The sequence below is a fragment of the Ictalurus furcatus genome, chromosome 3, assembly GCF_023375685.1.
Source record: "Ictalurus furcatus strain D&B chromosome 3, Billie_1.0, whole genome shotgun sequence".
NCBI lineage: Eukaryota > Metazoa > Chordata > Actinopteri > Siluriformes > Ictaluridae > Ictalurus > Ictalurus furcatus.
Window position 1 is genome coordinate 19,276,379 of NC_071257.1, and position 20,854 is coordinate 19,297,232.

Genomic DNA, 20,854 nt, shown 5'->3' on the forward strand with positions numbered 1-20,854 from the left:
TTGAACTTCACTCATGATGTCTTTCCATGCTATACAATCAGTTGTCTTGGGATCATGGAGACTGAATCATTGGTTTTTCAGAACCACCTTGATTTGTTTGGACCATGTCTTCTTTGGCTCAGAACTTTGCACCTTCCAGTCTGCTGGTCTGTCAAGGTGAACATGGCCTGTGAACCATCCATTGTCAGGACTTTGGTTTTGTCTGGTTGATCTTCAGGTAATATGGCTGGGTGATGTAAGCAATGACATAAAGGATATTGGTGGCTTTAGCATCTGTGTCGGCAAATATGGCACTGTCATCAGTGAAAATCAAATCAGTCACAAAGCTGTTGTTGTCATACTGGACTCCTTGTATGCCCTCAAATACATTGCTCATAGTTGTGTCTATCACTTATTGAAAAGCAGAGGAGAGATGATTCCTTGGCAGACGTCTTTGGATATTTCATTGCGGATCCACATTGTTAGTCGATCCTTTGCATGACTCTTGGAGGAGTCAGATGATTTTCTGAGGCACGTGCTTGGCCTCCAATGTCCTCCTCAGGGTTGGCCAATAAAAGACAAAGAAGATAATGACAGTATGCTTCCCACACTTAATCCTCTCTTCCATCAGTTGACAAATAGCAAAGATCTGATCACAGCAGCCCTGATTTGGACTGAATCCTGCTTGTTCCTCTCAGCTGGTCTGCTCATGGTGGTTCTCTAGTCTAGATTAGGTGACCTTCATGAAGATCTTGCAGACAATGGAGAGAAGGCTGATGTTGCGGTAGTTCTTGCATTCCCCATTGTTGCCTTTCATCAAATTGGCACGATGACAGCCTCCTTCCAGATGATGGAATGCATTCTGTATACCAGATCAGTTTCAGGAGCATATGGAGTCAATGCAGCAGGATGTCTCCTACAGCCTTGAGCACTTCAGTGGTTTTGGAAAAATATGCCCAGCTCAGTTTCTCCCATTTGAACCTTGGAAGCCTTTTGCTCTTGGTCACGTGGGCCATGAGTTATAAAAAGGGCTAACAATGGTTTACATATATCTCACCTCATGGCTTTGAGTTTGACTTTGTGGGAAGCATGTTCACAGGTCTTCACAGCATCTTCCAACGTCATTCCCAGGGTACACCTGCCACTAATGTAGACAATTCGGTCATTTGGCTGAATGCTGCCCTCCTCACTGGCAGGTGAGTTTGGCACCACTTCTTGAACATAAATGCCCTGCCATTTACTGCCAATGCCACCTCTGAGCTTAATTCCTGCATAGCAAAAACAAGACAACTGTAATTAAATAGAAGAAAGAGAAAGGTATATTTATCTCTTTGATGTCACAGTTTTATAATTATCTATATATCCAACCAAACTACCAGAACTGAAGTACAGTATAGATTGAGTAGACTGGAATACACCAAGAAGACACATGGTGTAAGATGTGCTCAATTCTACAGTGAGGGAAAAAAGTATTTGATCCCCTGCTGATTTTGTACGTTTGCCCACTGACAAAGAAATGATCAGTCTATAATTTTAATGGTAGTTGTATTTGAACAGTGAGAGACAGAATAACAACAAAAAAATCCAGAAAAACGCATGTCAAAAATTTTATAAATTAATTTGCATTTTAATGAGGGAAAAAAGTATTTGACCCCCTCTCAATCAGAAAGATTTCTGGCTCCCAGGTGTCTTTTATACAGGTAACGAGCTGAGATTAGGAGCACACTCTTAAAGGGGGTGCTCCTAATATCAGTTTGTTACCTGTATAAAAGACACCTGTCCACAGAAGCAATCAATCAGTCATATTCCAAACTCTCCACCATGGCCAAGACCAAAGAGCTCTCCAAGGATGTCAGGGACAAGACTGTAGACCTACACAAGTCTGGAATGGGCTACAAGACCATTGCCAAGCAGCTTGGTGAGAAGGGGACAACAGTTGGTGCGATTATTCGCAAATGGAAGAAGCACAAAAGAACTGTCAATCTCCCTCGGCCTGGGACTCCATGCAAGATCTCACCTCGTGGAGTTGCATTGATCATGAGAACAGTGAGGAATCAGCCCAGAACTACACGGGAGGATCTTGTCAATGATCTCAAGGCAGCTGGGACCATAGTCACCAAGAAAACAATTGGTAACACACTACGCCGTGAAGGACTGAAATCCTGCAGCGCGCGCAAGGTCCGCTGCTCAAGAAAACACATATACATGCCCGTCTGAAGTTTGCCAATGAACATCTGAATGATTCTGAGGACAACTGGGTGAAAGCGTTGAGGTCAGATGAGACCAAAATGGAGCTCTTTGGCATCAACTCAACTCGCCGTGTTTGGAGGAGGAGGAATGCTGCCTATGACCCCTGGAACACCATCCCCACCGCCAAACATGGAGGTGGAAACATTATGCTTTGGGGTTTTTTTCTGCTAAGGGGACAGGACAACTTCACCGCATCAAAGGGACGATGGACGGGGCCATGTACCGTCAAATCTTGGGTGAAAACCTCCTTCCCTCAGACAGGGCATTGAAAATGGGTCGTGGATGGGTATTCCAGCATGACAATGACCCAAAACACACGGCCAAGGCAACAAAGGAGTGGCTCAAGAAGAAGCACATTAAGGTCCTGGAGAGACCTAGGCAGTCTCCAGACCTTAATCCCATAGAAAATCTGTGGAGGGAGCTGAAGGTTCGAGTTGCCAAACGTCAGCCTCGAAACCTTAATGACTTGGAGAAGATCTGCAAAGAGGAGTGGGACAAAATCCCTCCTGAGATGTGTGCAAACCTGGTGGCCAACTACAAGAAACGTCTGACCTCTGTGATTGCCAACAAGGGTTTTTAAACCAAGTACTAAGTCATGTTTTGCAGAGGGGTCAAATACTTATTTCCCTCATTAAAATGCAAATCAATTTATAACATTTTTGATGTGCATTTTTCTGGATTTTTTTGTTGTTATTCTGTCTCTCACTGTTCAAATAAATCTACCATTAAAGTTATAGACTGATCATTTCTTTGTCAGTGGGTAAACATACAAAATCAGCAGGGGATCAAATACTTTTTTCCCTCACTGTATTTATATTCATGCATCAACACACATTCTTTAAAATCTACAGTACTGTGCAAATGTCTTATGCACCCTAATGCACCCTAATTTTTAATTCTAATTTTGCCTTAGAAGTTTATTTTATGACTTCTGAATATATTTATATTATTATAAACAGTATATTTAGATTGGGTAAGTAAAATATTTCCAAACAATACTTTTCCAACCAAAATTTGTGACATGTCACAGAAAAATGCTAGAAATGTTGGATGCTTAGAAAAACTTAACAGCTATATTCCTTATAAAACTGGTCAAACTATACCTGAGAGTACAGATGCATTTTTAAAGACAAAGGGTTGTCATGCCAAATATTGATTTTGTTCAGTTTAGTGCTGTTTACTGCTCTTTTTTAAATGTAGAAAATGTTATAGTAACTGCATTATTTTTTAAAACCATGTCAGCATTTATTTACACAAGATTTTTGCTCAGTACTCTATATATCGTCCATTTGTAATGCCTCACCCATTTGTCCAGAGGTGGGCTTGTATATGATAATGTCCTGAAGGCTGTCTGGTGGTGGAGGAGGCAAGAGGTTCTGTACAGCTCTGCCTAACACCATGTGGAGTCTTTTAGGGGAGTATCTCAGAATAGCCATGGCCACTTCGTCAGACACATTGGTCACATAGTGACCATTCACCTGAAAAAAATATGATATGAGTTAGTCACACTTGCTAGATTACTAACTAGACTTTACTGACTAGATACAGTAGTAACTGTGTTTTGTAAAGTATCACTGAAATAAATAGAAAAGTTAGAAACTATTAGAAAAATGGTATCACTGCTAATGGATGCATTTCCTGAATTTTTTGTCAGACTGAATCCATGGCTGTAAAATGGGCCAAGCATTTTTAATTATGATACATAATAAGTACCATGATTAGCCTGTCTCCCGCTCTGAGTCGGCCATCTGCCTTGGCTGGATTATCCAGGATTTCCTGTATGTAATAGCAATTGTCTAATTTACTCCTGGTGATAGTAAACCCAAAACTTCCACTTCTGGATTTAGTAAGGGTTACTGTCAGCTCAAACTCCTTAAATACTTCCTGTACAAAAAAATAAATAAATCAAAAACAAACAAACAAAAAAAACAAAAACAGAAAATTAACCTTAGGACATCTTTTTATGTCTAAGCACATAAAATAATGCTACGTCATATAAATTGTAAAAATGAACAAGTCTACACATCTTGTACCCTTCTAGGGTCTTCGTCATCCTCCTCCTCCTCATCATCCCAGCCATTGTTTGTGTTTGTTGAAGTGGGCTGAGCTAGAGGAGGGTGTGATTTTGTTGTTTTAGATGGACTGGTATGTGGAGAAGGTGAGGGAGGTAGTGGAGAAGGTGCAGGAGGGATCAAAGCATTGGTAGAGTCAGTGCTGCAGATTGGAGGACTAGCTGCAGTGGTGGTAATGGTCAAATATTCTTCATCAGCTAAGATATCCAGTCCATTGGCCATGAAGCATGCTCTACTTCCATCCAAATCCTCAGCAAGCTCACTGTAAGTACAAGTGATTATTAAATTATTCTGTATTGCACTACAAAGAGTATACTACAAAGAATTGCATTTCTTTCAATAGATTAAACAATGTTAAATGATATTTCATCAAATAAGATTGCAGCATTCTTTACTTTTTTCATTTAAAATATAATAAAATAAAATAAAAATTATTAATATATGCTAAAAGCAGTACACCAAAATCAATCCTGTGTTCAATAACTCAAAAACATAGAATGGCAATTACAAAATTCACAATATTAAGAATCTTTCATAATTTCAAGATCGTGAGATATAATTTCAAGAAGCTAAAGGTTTTATTTTGTCTTCAAATAACAGAAATGAGCTTATAATTTTTTTTAGCTGCTCTGAGGTGGTATTAATTGGTCTATGCAGTTGTGACATTGTTAAATGTGGTTTAGCAAATATCTTTGTGGATACTAAATTTATTTACATTGGCATGACTATATTTTACATTCTACATTTCTGTAGAAATGCCCTAAAATGTATATGCATTAAGACCAGGCTTGGGGAGTAACGGAATACATGTAATGGCACTACAAAATCAAGAAACAAAAAACTGGTAACTGTAGTCTATTACAGTTAAGTCAAAAAACAAAGTAATCAGATTGCAGGTACATTTAGTAAAAAATTGTAATACTATCAGTATTACAATTTCTTTTCATTTAAAACCAAAGTAATTAATCTATTGACAAAACACAATATAGACAGCTGCTTGATTATAGTTCTGGTTCTCTCTTGCCAGTCATGACTCACATGATCAACGGCCTGGGGCATGCGCAAATAAATTTGGTAGAAATTTGGTAGATATTAACACAAATATATTCTCTTTTTCTGAGACATGTCTTCTTTTTCAGACCTTAAAAAAGCGTCCGGCCGGAATTTCTAAATTTGAGAAAATGTCCGGGATTCAGCTTTAGTTTCATTATGATGTGCTTATGGTCTAATACCGCATCATGTGTGCACATGTTTGCATTGCTTTAACCCCTCTCTGTAATTCCCACCTTCTTGTCCACCAATTGGTCAATTATAAAAGGCTTGCAGCAACTATTGGCCAAATTCCTGCCTCTCAACCATTAGCCTGCTCTCAGTGAACACACGTAGGTGAAGCGCTGTTGTATAGAGCTCCAAACAGTTGCTTGACAATAGCAGCAAATGACAGCTGTCCTGAGTCAAAACAATGCCCATGGAATACATCACAACTTTTTTGGAGCTGGGGTTTTAGGGTTGTACGAGGTCATTTTTAATTTCATGTTATCACATTGCTTCGTATTACATGACCATTCAAAAGTGTAAATGATGGCAGTAGGTACACTAATGGCATCTGATATTGTATCTTATTCCATGGACATTCAAAAGAATGTTTTGAAACGTGGTCAGCGTGAAACCAATTTTATTTATATATATTTATGTGATGCTAATAGTGTCTGTTTCAGTGTATTAAAGTCTGCATTCATAGTAATACTGTTTTGAATGCTATTAAGCCCCCCCACCACCTCCCAAAAAAAGGTCACAACAAATCCAAACAAACAAATCCAAACATTGAACATGTTTTTAAATTCTAAAATAAGCTCTAAATAAAATTATTTTAGTATTTTAAATATTTTCATATTGCTTTTCTCTTGACATTATTTACATATCTGGCCTTGAAGTAATCAGATTACATTACTTTCATATAGTGATACTTGGATTACGTTACTGATTACATTTTTTATGAAGTAGTTTGTAACTGTAACGGAATTCATTTTTAAAGTAACCCTCCCAACCCTGATTAAGACAAACATGCAAAACAGACAAGACATGTTATTTTGTTTAATATGAAAAACACAGTCTTACTTACGTCCTGTTTGTAAATCAGCTTACACATTTTTGGTTTTGTGGATATTGTCAAGTTTGCATGTGATTTTGTAGTAAATCATGGCCTTAGTGTTTAACTATTTAAATAATATATGTGGAATCACAATATTTTTCTTCAAAGAAGCAAATGGTTCACAATCCGAATATTTGGGATTTTTAACAAAAAAATTCAAATAAAGATTTATTAAATACTTAAAATCTCCATATCTCCATTTTTATTTAATGTATTCCAGAATAACAAGTATCAGATGCGTAAAACTGAATTACTGTTGGATGAATAATAAAGTAGTTAGGTATTTGGGCTCTAGTGTACTTCATATTTACTGTAGTGTCAACAGAACAGTATGACCTTGTGTGAGCCAATCCTGTCTATATGAATCCAAATATAGTGTGGGAGAGTACCTGGTAATAGCTGAGCTGTGGTTGCTTTTTGAGGACATATTTGAGGACTCTTTTACTTCTGGCTCTGGGTTTGGGAATGTTGGAGAAGGTGCTAGTATGTGTGGAGGTTGTACAGGGTTCGGGGTTGTTGTTGTGAGTGTGGTTGGTGTTTGGGAAAGAGAAGTGCTGGAGAGAACATCCTCCTCAACTGGATTTTCTTCTTGCTGTCCATCAGTAGATGGAGTAGGAGGAGATGACAGGGTGGATGGTGTCTCATCCTGTTCGCTGTCCTGTCTCTGCTGAATTAAGTGGACAGTATGGGGTTTGATTGAAGCACAGTCCTTCCTCTGGCATAGTGCTGTGTTTTTTTGTTGGAGTATTTCACTAAAGTCTGGAGAGACAGACTCCACCCGCAGGTCTAAAGACCGAGACCTCTGTTTTTTACTCGGAAATGGGGAAGGACTCTATCAAAGAAAGATAAAAAATATTTATATGACACACTGGAATGACTTTTAAAAAGAGATCAAATACACTGATTTTACAGTCTTACCAGTGAGATGAAGTCCATCTCTGGAAGTTGGCCAGATGAAGGTCTGCAGATTAACAGCTTGAGCTCAGATGGTGTTCCCCGCAGCAGCTGTAGGACTTTCTGTTGGTGACATGAAACATCTTTAGCACTATATAGTGCCAGGCCTAGCTCTCAGAAAATACATACATTCCATATTCTTTCAAAAAAAAAAAAAAAAAAAAAAAAAAAAAAGGTACAACACAATACCTTTCCTTATCACCAGGGTGTTACCATCAATGATACATCTTTTGTACATATTGATTGTACTGCCCCATGACAAGGAAAAGTACAGTTTGATCCTTTTATTCCTGAGAATACATAGTCCAGCATGTCTATCTTTTATACATACATACATATATACATACATATATACATACATATATGTGTATATATATATATATATATATATATATATATATATATATATATATGTGTGTGTGTGTGTGTGTGTGTGTGTGTGTGTGTGTGTGTGATTGTGATTTACCTTTTAAAAAAAGAAAAGAAAAGAATATTATCTTTAAAATGATATCAATCCTTTAATTATTGGTTTGTGTTTCCATTTAAACCAATACACTGTATTATGAAGTACAAGCAAAGCTTTTTTATTTCTTTTTTATTTATTATGTTTATTATTATTTTATTATTTATTATTATTTGATTTAACAGTTGAAGACTAAAATAACTCAACAATTAAAATGCCCCTAATCCTGATCTTCTGCCAGACACAATATGGTGTAATACATCATCTTTTCTTAAATATTAGTGTACATGAGCACAGTACCTCATAGGAAAGTCCTTTCACAGATTCTCCATTAACCGCGAGGATGACGTCTCCCTCCCTGAGTTGGCTGATCTCTTCAGACGACTGACCAGAGAACAGTTTCCTAATGCGCACTACACTTCCTTCCCCAGGACTAAAGTCACTGATGAGGAAGCTAAAGCCCAAAACACCTAGTGTCTTCTCTAGAGTCACCTCCAGAGTGTTCTCTAGCACCCAAAAAAGCAAACATACAGATGTATTTAACTACACAGGTCATACTAGCAGAAAGAGTGATTATTAGTGGTGGCATTATTTAAACATACAGTATACATATGATTGATGTCGTGTTTGTTTATATATGTTTTATGCTAACAATAATGCGTTATTGCTTAAAATGTGATTGTTAATGTAATACATATAGCACTAAATGAATTCCACACTTTTAAACCACATGCTCAATAAACAATATAATTTTCAACCTTTATTTATTTATTTTTTTTAATTTAGAGTTACATTTGCAGAACAGATAAGGCAGCTAGCCCAACAATGCTGTCAAATTTATTTGAAATGTCTCACTATGCTGCCTTCCTGCTCTCACCGCTGTTTCGTACCGTCTGACACAAAGCTGTAGTCCTTGGTCCTGACAGACAAGGGCGTTTCCATGGTAGTGTATTTGCCAGTGGGGGTGCTGGTGCTCTGTGCACTGAGGGATAATGGAGATTTCTGTCTTTTCATTGCGGATGGGGAGCTGGAGGTCTCCATCACCAGAGGAGGCTCCCGCTCTAGAAGCAGAGACACCACCTAAAACAGAGCATTGCTCATTATTAATTATCAAAAAGGATTCTCCTACACAAAACTTTCTCAGTTTTTCTGGTGAAGATCTTTTACAAAACATTTATATAACAAAATTAATGCCCTCAAACATCAATGAAATGTGACAATGTGACAGTCTGATAAACTCCTACAGAAAATGTTTACTCAGGGTTATTGTTGCTAAAGGTGGTTCTATATGTTACTGAATTACCGGGCATTCTTATTTGTTCCCACCTGGTTTCTGAATCTTGGTTTGCTTTTTGGAAAGAAAATATTACATATTGAAATCTGTTGTGTTTTTCTGTTGTCACCTGAGGTTATTTGTTTATTTATAGAAGCTGGAGAGGACAATACAATTGTTATTTAGGCCCTGATGAATAAAAACATTGAATTCAAGGAACATGTACTTTCTTTTTCCCATGACACTATGTAATTGTGAAGCCAATTATGCTGAAATTTTCCGTGTTAAAATGTTCTGTACATTTCAATGTTCTGTACAGTTCAGCACCTCTCCAGTTTTCTTCAAACACTCCACAGCTTGCTTGTGGGTGACACCTTGCAGGTTACAGCCATTCACCTCCAGTAGCCTATCACCTATAACACACACACACACACACACACACACACACACACACACACACACACAGGTGGGATAAATTAGGTAAGTAATTGTAACTAATTAAAGTAGTCAAATGTACAGTTAATAACAAACCATACATATACAGTAGTTGTTGATGGGTTTATTTTTTTATTAACATAAAATATTGCTGTTTGGTGCCACAACTTAGTCATAGAGTGTATTCAAGATCAGTTTGTTTATTTACCAGTCTGTATTCGACCATCCATATCGGCAGCTCCTCCAGGTATCAGGCTTTTGATATAGATCCCTCCATGGCGCACACTGGTGTTGATGCCACCCTGGAAATGACTGACACTGACTATTGTTCCAAAAGCTTATTTAAATATTTTAACTGTCTTTTTGTCTATTGGTAAGATGTACTTATCAGCATTAGATGACAATATATTGATATATTAAACTGTCTTGTTTTAATTTTTTCGCATGTTAATTAAAACAAGTAAAGATTTACAGCAACACAGATGCCCAGGCTGCCGTTGACTTTCTTGAGCTCCACACTGACCAAGTCACCTGGCCTGAGACTGGACTTAGAGGATGACCTAGAGAACACATCCTGCACAGGGAAGACAAGGAACAAGATCAGCCGTTCTGGCTCATATACACTGCCTTACGTAAGTATTCATCCTCCTTGAATTTTCCTCCTTGAAAGTTGTAATGTTGCAACCTAGAATTGAAATGGACTTGGGATTTTTACCATTTGATTTACACAATGTGTCTAATGGGTCAGTACTTGGTAGTCCCATCTTTGGCTGCAATTATTGCTGCAAGTCATGGGGGATATGTCTCCACAAGATTTGCACATTTTAATCCATATTTTTGCCCATTCTTCTGGGTGAAATTGCTCAAGCTCTGTTAGATTGGATGGAGATAGTTAGTGAACGACAATGTTCAGGTTTTTCCCCAATCTCAATCAGATTGAGGTCTGAGCTTTGTCTGGTATAATCAAATAAGCTCAGGTTTGAACCACTCCCATGTTGCTTTGACAGTATGCATATGGTTGTTGTTCTGAAGGTGAACCACACCGGTTCCACATATCTCATGGCAGACTAGAACAGATTTTCTTCTAGGACTGTCCTGTAGTTGGCTCTATGCCCTCAACCTCAACCAGTTTTCCAGTCCCTGCTGATGAAAAGCATCTCCACAACAACACAGTGCTACCACCACCATGCTTCACTGTGGGGATAGCATTCTCTGTTTGCTGTGTATGTCTTTTGACAAACATCAAACATTTATTTTATTTTTTAAAATTATGGCTTTCTTCTTTCTTTCCTCCCCCTGGCCACTTGATTGTTTCCCTGACTCCTCAATGCAGAGTCAGTATTGTGCCAAATTATTCCCATTTTTAATAATAGATGGGATGTTCAAAGTTTGGGATGTTTTGCTTATAATCAAGCAAAAATTGTCCTGGACATGTTTTGGTATCTGGAGCCTTCCAGGAACAGGTATATTTATATTGATATCATGTGACCCTTTAATTGCACACAGGTGAACTCCATTCAACTAATTATGTGACTTCTGATAGCACCTGGCACCATAACTAATATAATCGTTTCACAGTAATGTAGGTGAATACTTTTGCAATCAAAATATATATATATATATATATATTTTTTTTTTTACATAATTATTGTGCGCTATATACATTTTCCCCCTACTTCAATATTATAGGTTATTTTGTGAAGCTTTCTGATATATAATTCCAAATAAGTCCATTTCATTTCCAGGTTATAATGCTACAAAATGTGGAAAGGTTTAAGTTGAGTGAATACTTACAGCAAGAAACAAAAATAACTGTCTTCACCAAATAACTTCATACCTTAGTATCTAGAATTCGTACAACAGGGATATGTAACTTTTTTCCAATTTTGGGAGTGACAGTGTTGGATTCAGTGTCCTCTTTCACGGTCTTGTTCTCTGCATTCTGGGTAATCCGAGAGTCAGAGCCTCTCTCCAGCATCAGCCCTAGGTTGCCAGGAGTCAGAGAGCTTTTACGGTCCCCAAACTCATCTGATAATACAACAGTAAAAAAAAATGTTCTGTGTTAAACAATGCTAACATTGCATAAACATTTAAACAATTAAATAATTACAATATCAAGATATACATTTTGGTTGAGACACTATAAGATCCACTTCATCTGGGCTGTTCTGTAAGATGGCAGCAGCTGCACTGAAAGTTACTCCTTCCAGACTGGTCTTATTAAGAGAAATCAGTCGTCCTCCTATATAAAAAACATTGTAAAAAGTAAATGTGAAACCTGTAGAGTGTGAATCCACTGGGTATTGAAAAGGGGGAAAAAATTCCTACCTGGCCTGATTCTGCCATCTTTATCAGCTGGCCCATCAGGTATGATGGATGCGATGAAGATTCCGAGATCTAATTTTCCTGTATTGTCCTCTCCAACTATTATAAATCCTGTCATAAAAAGGGGCATGCATTATGACTGTTATATAACATAATATCTGTTTGTCTGGCTGGTAATAAATTAGGCAGCTTTTCACATTGGAAAGGAGGAGGCATTGTCAAACCATTCAATTCATAACAGTTCTGCTACTATTACACGAAATTCAATTACCAAAGCCGTGTTTTGGATCTTTCTTCAATGTAACACAGATAATTTCTCTTTCTGGAGGAGTTCTAACAGGAGTGTCGACTGTCAAAACAAAAAAGTTGTTTAAAGTGACAGCATAATTGTAATTAAAATCCATTAACATGAAAAACAGACATAAGTGCATGAGATTACCTCTGGATGAGACTGAGTAAGGCTCGTAGTCTTGCCTTTGCAGGGAGACGTTCGACATTATCCGATAAATTGGCGAACCAAAGCTCTCTGGGGAGCTGAGAGAAAGAAAGCAAGAATTATAATGACTAGCTCATGCTCAATAACAGTGATGTACCATATGTGAATGTCTGGTCCCCATGTTTATGAAAAACACATGTGGTTATGTGAAGTGCTCTCAGTACCTGCAGCTCTGACTTGGTTTCGTCAGTTCTTTCAGACTTCTTATTCCGGCAATGTCATGTGTTTTGTGCAGGTCTCTTGACTGCTGGATTTTGGCTGAAAGGTCATCGCATGACTTGCTTATGGAGTTTATAGATGATATGCTCAGACCAACATTATTGAGCCCAACTTCTGAACATGACATCCTCTTCAACAGGTTTTGTTGAGCACGCCATATCAAAGGATGTTTCACTTTGTTGCCATCTGGAGCAAATAAAATACTCTAAATTGCAGTCTAGGATATTGGAAGAGCACTCAGACAATTACTATATTATAGTCTCTTTTGTAAATAAATTTTATTACCACAGTGGTTAAACGTGACAGAGCAGGAGTAACAGGAATTATTTAATGAAAGCACCTGATGCTGAACTGTAGGTGAGCTGTCGAGAAGTCATCTCACTATGGAATTTGTGTTGAGCAGAGCAGAGGTCCAGGAGGTATTGTGCTATCTTGGAACTCTCAGTTACAAAGGAGTGCTTTTTCCCACTGCGTCCACATTCTACAGTGAATTTCCGCCACTACAGGAGAGAAAGAAAAGCAGAACAACATTACCATTATATATGCTGTATTATCACATACACTTCTGGTTTATTTAAAATAGATTATTGTTTTCCAGAGAAAACGTACATTTCATTTTTCTGTAAATATTTAAAGAACACTTTTAAGGATATGTTCATCAATGTCTGGGTAATCTCAAGGACAAACAATGAGAATGCAGTCTGGTCTCTTCTCTGAGATTAGGAACCTTATACTATTCTCTTTATTAGGAACTCTATACTAATACTGGGTAGGACCTCCCTTTGCTCTCAAAACAGCCTCAGTTCTTCATGTCATTGATTCCACAAGATGTTGGAAACAGTCCTTTGAGATTCTGGTCCATGTTGACATGATTGCATCACACAATTCCTGCAGATTTTTCAGGTGCAGTTTCATGCTGTAAATCTCCCAGTCTACCACATCCCAAAGGTGTTCTATTGAATTTAGATCTGGTGACTGGGAAGACCACTGAAGAACACTGAACTCAAGTGATATTTGATTGGTATTAAGTGGCCAAATGTGTGCCAAGAAATCATTCCCCACAACATTACACCACCTCCACCATCCTGGAATACTGGCACAAGGCAGGTTGGGTCGATGGATATCTTTGTAGAATAAATTTGTATTCAATCAAATGTTGTCCAGAGGATAGTGGATGATGTGTTAAGATGTGTTAAAATTAATATAAAATTGCTTATATTAACATATTTTCAAATGCTATAACATTGCTTTTTGCAGTGTTTTGCTTAATCAGGCAGAAATATCTGCATTGACACAAACACACAAAAATATAGAATTGCCTTGTTCACCTGCCTTTGAACAGTAAATAGATCCAATTTTGAATCATTTATGAGAAACATGATAATATTTCACTGTTAACAATCGTTCAGCTAATTTATAGCCACCAAACTTTGTTATTTTACTCTGTATAAAATACAATTTAGAAGTGAGTTTTACAGTTGTTGTACTCACACTTGTGGAAACACTGTCAATTTCAGACCACTGAAATCTGCGGATTAATATCCGACAGTTGTTCTTGACTTCATAAACCATAATTCCTTTGGCACAAACTCCAAGAAGGAGTTCTCCAATGGCAAGCTTCTTCTCTTGAGCAACTCGATGAAACAACACCCCATATTCCGGCAGCTGTTGTGCAATCTGTGGATGTGTGCCAGAATGTATTACTCAGGAGACAATATAAACTAAATATACTGTATGCTGACCTAAAAACTCTCAACAACTGTTGTATTTCTAGAACTACCTAAACACTTATTATGACTGGTTCGATCTGCTGTGTAACATGCAACAAAACTAATTGATTACCTTTACAAATTCTATCTCCGCATCTTCTCGAAGCATATTTGCATTACTGGCATGTAACCTTGGCAACTCATCCCTCACACAATGCATGGCCATTTTTTCCATTACTCTTTTTGGAATGTAGTGCTCCATCTGGAAGTAGTTCTTTCCATAAACCTGGATAAAATCAGTAACATTACTGCAAAACAAACAGTCCATAATAAAGTAGGATGGAGGAAATGAAGTTGATATTCTGATCGTCCTCCAATCTACTAAATCTACTAACAATTAAAATGATACACTATATTTTACCTCTGGTATGTAGTCTCCAAACTCAGCCTGCAGAGCCAAGGCAGCAAGGAACATGGCACTGTCCTCACTACAGTACACTCTGCCCTCCAAAATATCTCGTCTCAGCTGGATATAATACTGATGACGTGTGAGTTTGTGCCTTCCAGATCAAACAACAAGAGCTTATTGTCCTTTCCATAAATGTTAAGAGTAAATTGTCCTAAGTGAAACTTTGACCATGCAATTCAAACTTGTAGCAGACACAGTACTGCACAGATTAGCACTTACAATATGTAGGAGACATCATCAGCAAAAAATTTCACACGGAGAAACAGTGTGAATGTCGAAGTCGCTAATTTCTTCCAACAGTCTGGCGCCACTTTGGAGATTTTCGTCTCATGTTTCAAAAAGAAAAATTCATCATCTAGTCGAGATATAACATGCAAAGGCATTAAGTGATTAAAACAAACAAACAAAACAGCTGGTGACACAGTGGGATTCTGAAAACTTTGAAAATAACTGTCAGACAGTAACAAAATTTATATTACCATCCATGAAAGCAAGGCCAAAGTAAAAATGCTCCACAAGGTTTGCATGAGCGACGACCATGTCGAAGACATCTCTTCCCCTAGACTTAATATCACATCTCACCACCATACACTGTGCATTTGGCATCATCACATTAACTTCCCTCTGAGATAAGGAAGACCTTCCTTTCTTTGACTGTATTGAATCACAGTATCAAAGAAAAAAGGAGCATTCACTCTAACTGGTATTACATAATGTGCTTTGACTAATCCTAAACATTATCTATGATATTAAAATAAAGTTTACCACTATAGATCCAGGCAGCTCTAAAATAATATGAGGCTCATCAGCCATTTTTGCAAACTCAGGTCCTAGACTCTGAAATCCAAAACATAGAAAACACATTATCATGAATATATAGAATAAAGAGATAAGTGTATATATTATAAAACAAACAAACAAAACAAAAAACAAGAATAGAAAAATGTACTTTTGTCTTCCTTTGGCTGAGACTGACTGTAGACTCGCTGAGAGAAATAGAAGGGCTGGAAAGTCTATGTTCAGTTTTGCAGGGTGTGGTATGGTATGAATTCCTAGACAGCCAACTTTCATCTCCACTGTTATGAGCTCCATGTAGAAATCTGGGACATCAAATCAAAAGTTCTTCCAATCAGAGAAAAATATTTCTCTAACATCAACTACTAGTCACTTCAAACTGTGTCAGATGTTTACCTGCTCTGAATGCTTTGGTAAGCAGGCATCTGCGAGCATCTGTTTTTGAGGGACCAGGATTTCTGTTGATGTACAGCTGCTGGTCAACAAAACATACTATCTTAAAATACATCATAACCAAGTGATGCCTGCTTGTGATATTAGATTGGAGGGCTAAAATCTAATATCGATCAATCACTTGACAATGAACCTAATAGGGTTGAGACTTGCATCATATGACAAGGACACATCAATAGAATAAAAAGAATGATGTGGGCAAATTATTATACACACACCCCTGCTGAACCCCCTCCTCGCCCCCACCCAACAAAAAAAAACAAAACAAAACAAAAAAAACAATAGAAACCATCACAGACATTTTAATTGTTTCCACTTAAAATACCATTACAAACCATCAGCTAACCATTAAACCAATAACATTATTGGTCCTTACTGGTATCCACTAGAAATAATATGTCACCATTAGAAGGTAACAAATTACCATCAGAGACCCACAGGAACCATTAAAGTTTCCATTAAAACAATACAATTTCCATTATAACCATTAAAAATTCTGTTAGGATTTCTATTGTCTTTTCAGCAAGGACAACTTAGAGTCAGATATGCAGCTGCATTAATGATTTCGAATTTTTAAGTAACTCAGGTCTGTAATGCTCTACTAAGGTAATGTAATGCTTTCTCCAAATACCAAGCATGGTAAACAGAAAAGTTGTAACCTTTTCATTCAAACCAAAAGACACTAAACTTACAGTGCTGTCTTCTGTTCTTTTGTTTCATTTGTATTTTCACTGGACATGACAATGTCTCCTCTGTTTACTATTAGCTTCTCCTTGGATCAGTACACCTATGACTGTATTTTACATGAGCTTTCTCAATCATTGCAGGTGGTGTGTTTCTGATGTGTCAGCATTATGGGATGAAAAAAAAATATTAGCCCAAATGAAGATTACATGTGTTCACCTGAGACAAAGGTGACTGATTGGCTGCATGAATTTACACTATGGCCTAGAATGAAATCAGCCTCAGCCTTGCTTCTTCATATAATTCTGTGTATTTGGTTTTTCGACCATTGGAAGTGCTGTTGCGCTTCATTCCATAAAAACTAAAATAATCCACCTGAAAACCTGTTAACAGCAAATAATTTGGCTCCTGTAGTAACCTGTCATATTTGACTAGACAATTTTGAAAAGCAAAATACAGCATGTTTTTGCTCATTGCTCAACTCATATAAAACCATTTCATACCATTATTGGCAAAGAAAGTCCACTCATTAAGCATACAATTGACACTGTAGAGACACTGTAGCAGGAAAATGCTTGGATCACCCTGTTTTAGCTCTGAGTCAAGTGACAGTCTGCGTCTCACTGCTGCACTTGCATTCCCTTCTGCATATGGAGGGTACGCTATCCGTTTTCCTGTCAAGCCAGTAGAGAAACAGATAATTAATCAAAGAGCTACTACACAAGCAGCAACGCATAACCTCACACAGACTGGATCTTTCCTTTATCTTAACAGCAGAACGCCACAACAAGGTCTAACTCTAAGCAGCTTACCTTAGGCTGATTATCAGTTTTCAGTCAGCTGTTCAGTTTATTGTAAACCTTTAATCCTATTTTGAATCCCTGGTTGGTATTAAGGCAAAGATAACACGAGCACGGTTTAGTTTTACCATCCATCTTACGGCTAGCATATACTGTATCAGCTCTATGTCCATGATGAGCCGTGAAAAAAATATAAATCTTTAATGGATAAATATTAATGGATGAAGTGATATGAAATATGATGATAATAATATGAATAATAATAATATGAAAGTGCATGCCATTTTGGGTTCTATTCAAGCATTATTTGTTTGAGATTTAATAGATCTACCACACTTTAGCTGCTTAATGTACTTAAGTAGTATCACATCATCAGTTTTGCACACAATTAACTTTGACAACATTATAGGTTTCTTTATAAAAAATAAAAAATGCAAAATGATTAAAAGTATAATTTTTTGTGCAATATTTAACTAGATTAACAGCAACAGAAGCATTATAATACTGTTCAATAGCTCATAGCTACTGTAACTATGCAGGAAATAAGAAGAAATAAATGAGTAGTACTACAGGGAGTCCAAAAGTCAGAAACCAATGGGAATGTCTTCAGCAAATATGAACAAAATCTGCAAAAACATGACATAGAGGCTGAGAAAATACATAGAGCATAATGGTGAAGATGTAAAGCATTTGTTGTAAGTAATAAATACAAAATTAAGTATATGTACTTTTACTCTCCTTGGTTTCTGACATTTCAGACACTGTATATTAATACCTAAGTCCCTACTATAATACTACTAATGAATACTGGGTAATTACTCATTAAGTAATAATAGATGCAATAATTACTGAGATTTATATCTATTAGCTACCTACTGATTACTTATTGAGTAATTACAAAGTAATTCTCCAGAATTAATTAGCTGTTAATATGAGTGACTTATGTGTTACTATAGTACTACTCATTAATATGGTATTGCTAAAAATTATTGAACCGTTTTGTAAAGTATTTACTCCCACTAGTTTGATGTCAAAGACATAAAAACAATGGCTACAGCACCTAAAATGTTATTAAATGTATATATTGTATATCCATCCATCAATTTTCCATACTGCTTATCCTACACAGGGTCACAGGGGAGCCTGGAGCCTATCCCAGGGAACTCGGATTACAAGACAGGGGACACTTGGACGGGTTGCCAACCCATTGCAGGGCACAATCGCACACACATTCATACACTATGGACAATTTGGAAATGCCAATCATTTTGTGGGAGGAAACCAGAGTACCCGGAGTAAACCCTGAGGGACAGGGAGAACATGCAAACTCCAAGCACACAGGGTGGAGGCAGGATTCGAACCTACAATCCCGGAGGTATTTTTTAAAAATAAAACGATGGCATCATGATCTATGCTAAAATCTTTGATTACTCAACCAGGAATGGCTTGGTTGATACTCATCATTATATCAGTGCATGGTACTAACATTTGGAAATATTAAAGTGATTAAATCCATGAACGTGTAGCTTTCTAAATACACTGCAAGCAGTCTTACCATGAAGTCTTTCTCTGACCATCAAACTTCTCCCACTTAGCTGCACAGTGTTCTCTGTGAGAGTGGGTTGGTCAACCTAAAAGCACACAAAAAAGTATTAATAAAGTGACTCAAGTTGCTGTGAATCTTGAATGATTTGTTCTATTTAAGACACACAGAGTTTTGGAAGAGCTCTTCCACCAGCCGCTGGATGACTTTGTTGGGTGGCGGCAGGATTGAGGCTTTATGGTGTGATTCACAGGCCTCCAGGATGGTGCTGAGGTTCCCTCGCCAATGGGCCACATCCTCACACATGCTCAGGAGGAGGCGGTTCAGAGAATCACTTAGCTGAACAGGCTGCACATTGGAACAACACATTTTGTAGTCCAAAGATAAGTTATTCAACCAAACTAAATATCTATATGTAGCATTCTAATTAAATCTTCTTGTTGGACTCACTTGGTTTTGAGGAATGTGATAGTCAACTGACCAATAGAGAGTCATGCCAAGAGAGTATACAATCATCTGAAAAGAAAAGGAAACATGTTAAATGTACTATACTTTAGAAATAGTCATTGCATAAAGTCTATAATGCTTTTTACTGGCCATCACTATGGGGAGACTAGTAGCTAAATGTGTTATTAGTCAGCACTCTCTATCTGAGTGTCTGTCTGGGGAGCTAAGTTCAAACATGTGGCCAAAACCAGAATATCTACCAAAGATGTTGATGCATCAATTTATCAGTAAATCTCTTCCACATGCAGGTGAGACTGTACCCTTTTCACATTTAAGTTTACATACACTATATTGCCTAATGTATGTGGACACCTGACCAATCACACTCATATGTGCTTTTTGATCATCCCATTCCAAATATAGACCCCCGTTTTTTATACATTTTGGAGCATGGTTGTGGGGATTTGCTCATTCGGCCACAAGAGCATTAGTGAGGTCAGGCACTGATGTCGGGTGACGAGTCCTGGTGTGCAGTTGGCATTCCATTTCATTACAAAGGTGTTCAGTGGGGTTGAGGTCAGGGCTCTGTGCAGACCATTCAAATTCTTCCATACCAACCTTTGCAAACAATGTCTTCATGGATTTCATTTTGTGCACAGGAACATTGTCCTGCTGGAACAGGTTTCGGCTAGGCTCCATAGTTCCAGTGAAGAGAAATCTTAATGCTACATAGGGCTTTATTTATATTTTTTTTTTAGGTTCAGTCCATTGTAGAACCACAGTTACATATGTAACCCCAGTGTTTCTAATGAGGCTTCCTAAGCAGGTTGGAACCCTCTCTGATAGGGAAACATTATGTTGTAACATTCTACATAGAACCTTTAAGAGTTTTCTAAGGGGACAAACTGAAGCATAAATTAGGATGGAAGAATGAACCTTTTTCCCCCAACTAGTTCATATATTTATATTTTGACTTGCTATGTCTTGTTATTACTGATATCCAGCACTAGATGGCAGGCTCATTAAGCCGAGGGTCTGTTTTAATAATGTTTATTATTACTGTGCTAGGACTAATGCTGACTTTTTCCATAGCCGTTCTGGTGGTGATGGAACGGCCCTGCAGCATCTCTGGTGCAGTGAAGGCACACGCCTCATCCGTCATTGTGCAATTCTTAAATGCTAGTATACCGTTTGCAGACAAGAGCAGTGATGTTGGACTCATGATGCTGCAGATGTTGCTATGACCTAGAAAAATAAAACAGACACTTACTCAACACAAAATATACCAAAGTATAGACCTCATTTGTGATTGGATTTTACTGCTTGTCTGCATGCT

The 20,854-nt window shown here is 37.5% G+C and overlaps 1 protein-coding gene across 1 annotated transcript in view; it reads right to left on the reverse strand.

Annotated features, from left to right (window-relative positions):
* ptpn20 (protein tyrosine phosphatase non-receptor type 20) overlaps positions 1–20,854 on the reverse strand; it is a 34,570-nt gene that overhangs the window by 13,239 nt on the left and 477 nt on the right. The window contains 31 exon segments of the mRNA XM_053620178.1: positions 1,037–1,247; positions 3,533–3,707; positions 3,943–4,113; positions 4,263–4,563; positions 6,843–7,285; positions 7,372–7,470; positions 8,171–8,376; positions 8,761–8,950; positions 9,471–9,556; positions 9,787–9,880; positions 10,051–10,152; positions 11,416–11,606; positions 11,704–11,820; positions 11,907–12,014; positions 12,175–12,252; positions 12,343–12,437; positions 12,564–12,804; positions 12,959–13,118; positions 14,110–14,295; positions 14,461–14,613; positions 14,749–14,887; positions 15,016–15,151; positions 15,276–15,450; positions 15,562–15,633; positions 15,746–15,896; positions 15,988–16,063; positions 17,313–17,402; positions 19,084–19,159; positions 19,240–19,419; positions 19,522–19,587; positions 20,600–20,763. Coding sequence (XP_053476153.1) covers positions 1,037–1,247; positions 3,533–3,707; positions 3,943–4,113; positions 4,263–4,563; positions 6,843–7,285; positions 7,372–7,470; positions 8,171–8,376; positions 8,761–8,950; positions 9,471–9,556; positions 9,787–9,880; positions 10,051–10,152; positions 11,416–11,606; positions 11,704–11,820; positions 11,907–12,014; positions 12,175–12,252; positions 12,343–12,437; positions 12,564–12,804; positions 12,959–13,118; positions 14,110–14,295; positions 14,461–14,613; positions 14,749–14,887; positions 15,016–15,151; positions 15,276–15,450; positions 15,562–15,633; positions 15,746–15,896; positions 15,988–16,063; positions 17,313–17,402; positions 19,084–19,159; positions 19,240–19,419; positions 19,522–19,587; positions 20,600–20,763 — 4,732 coding nt within the window.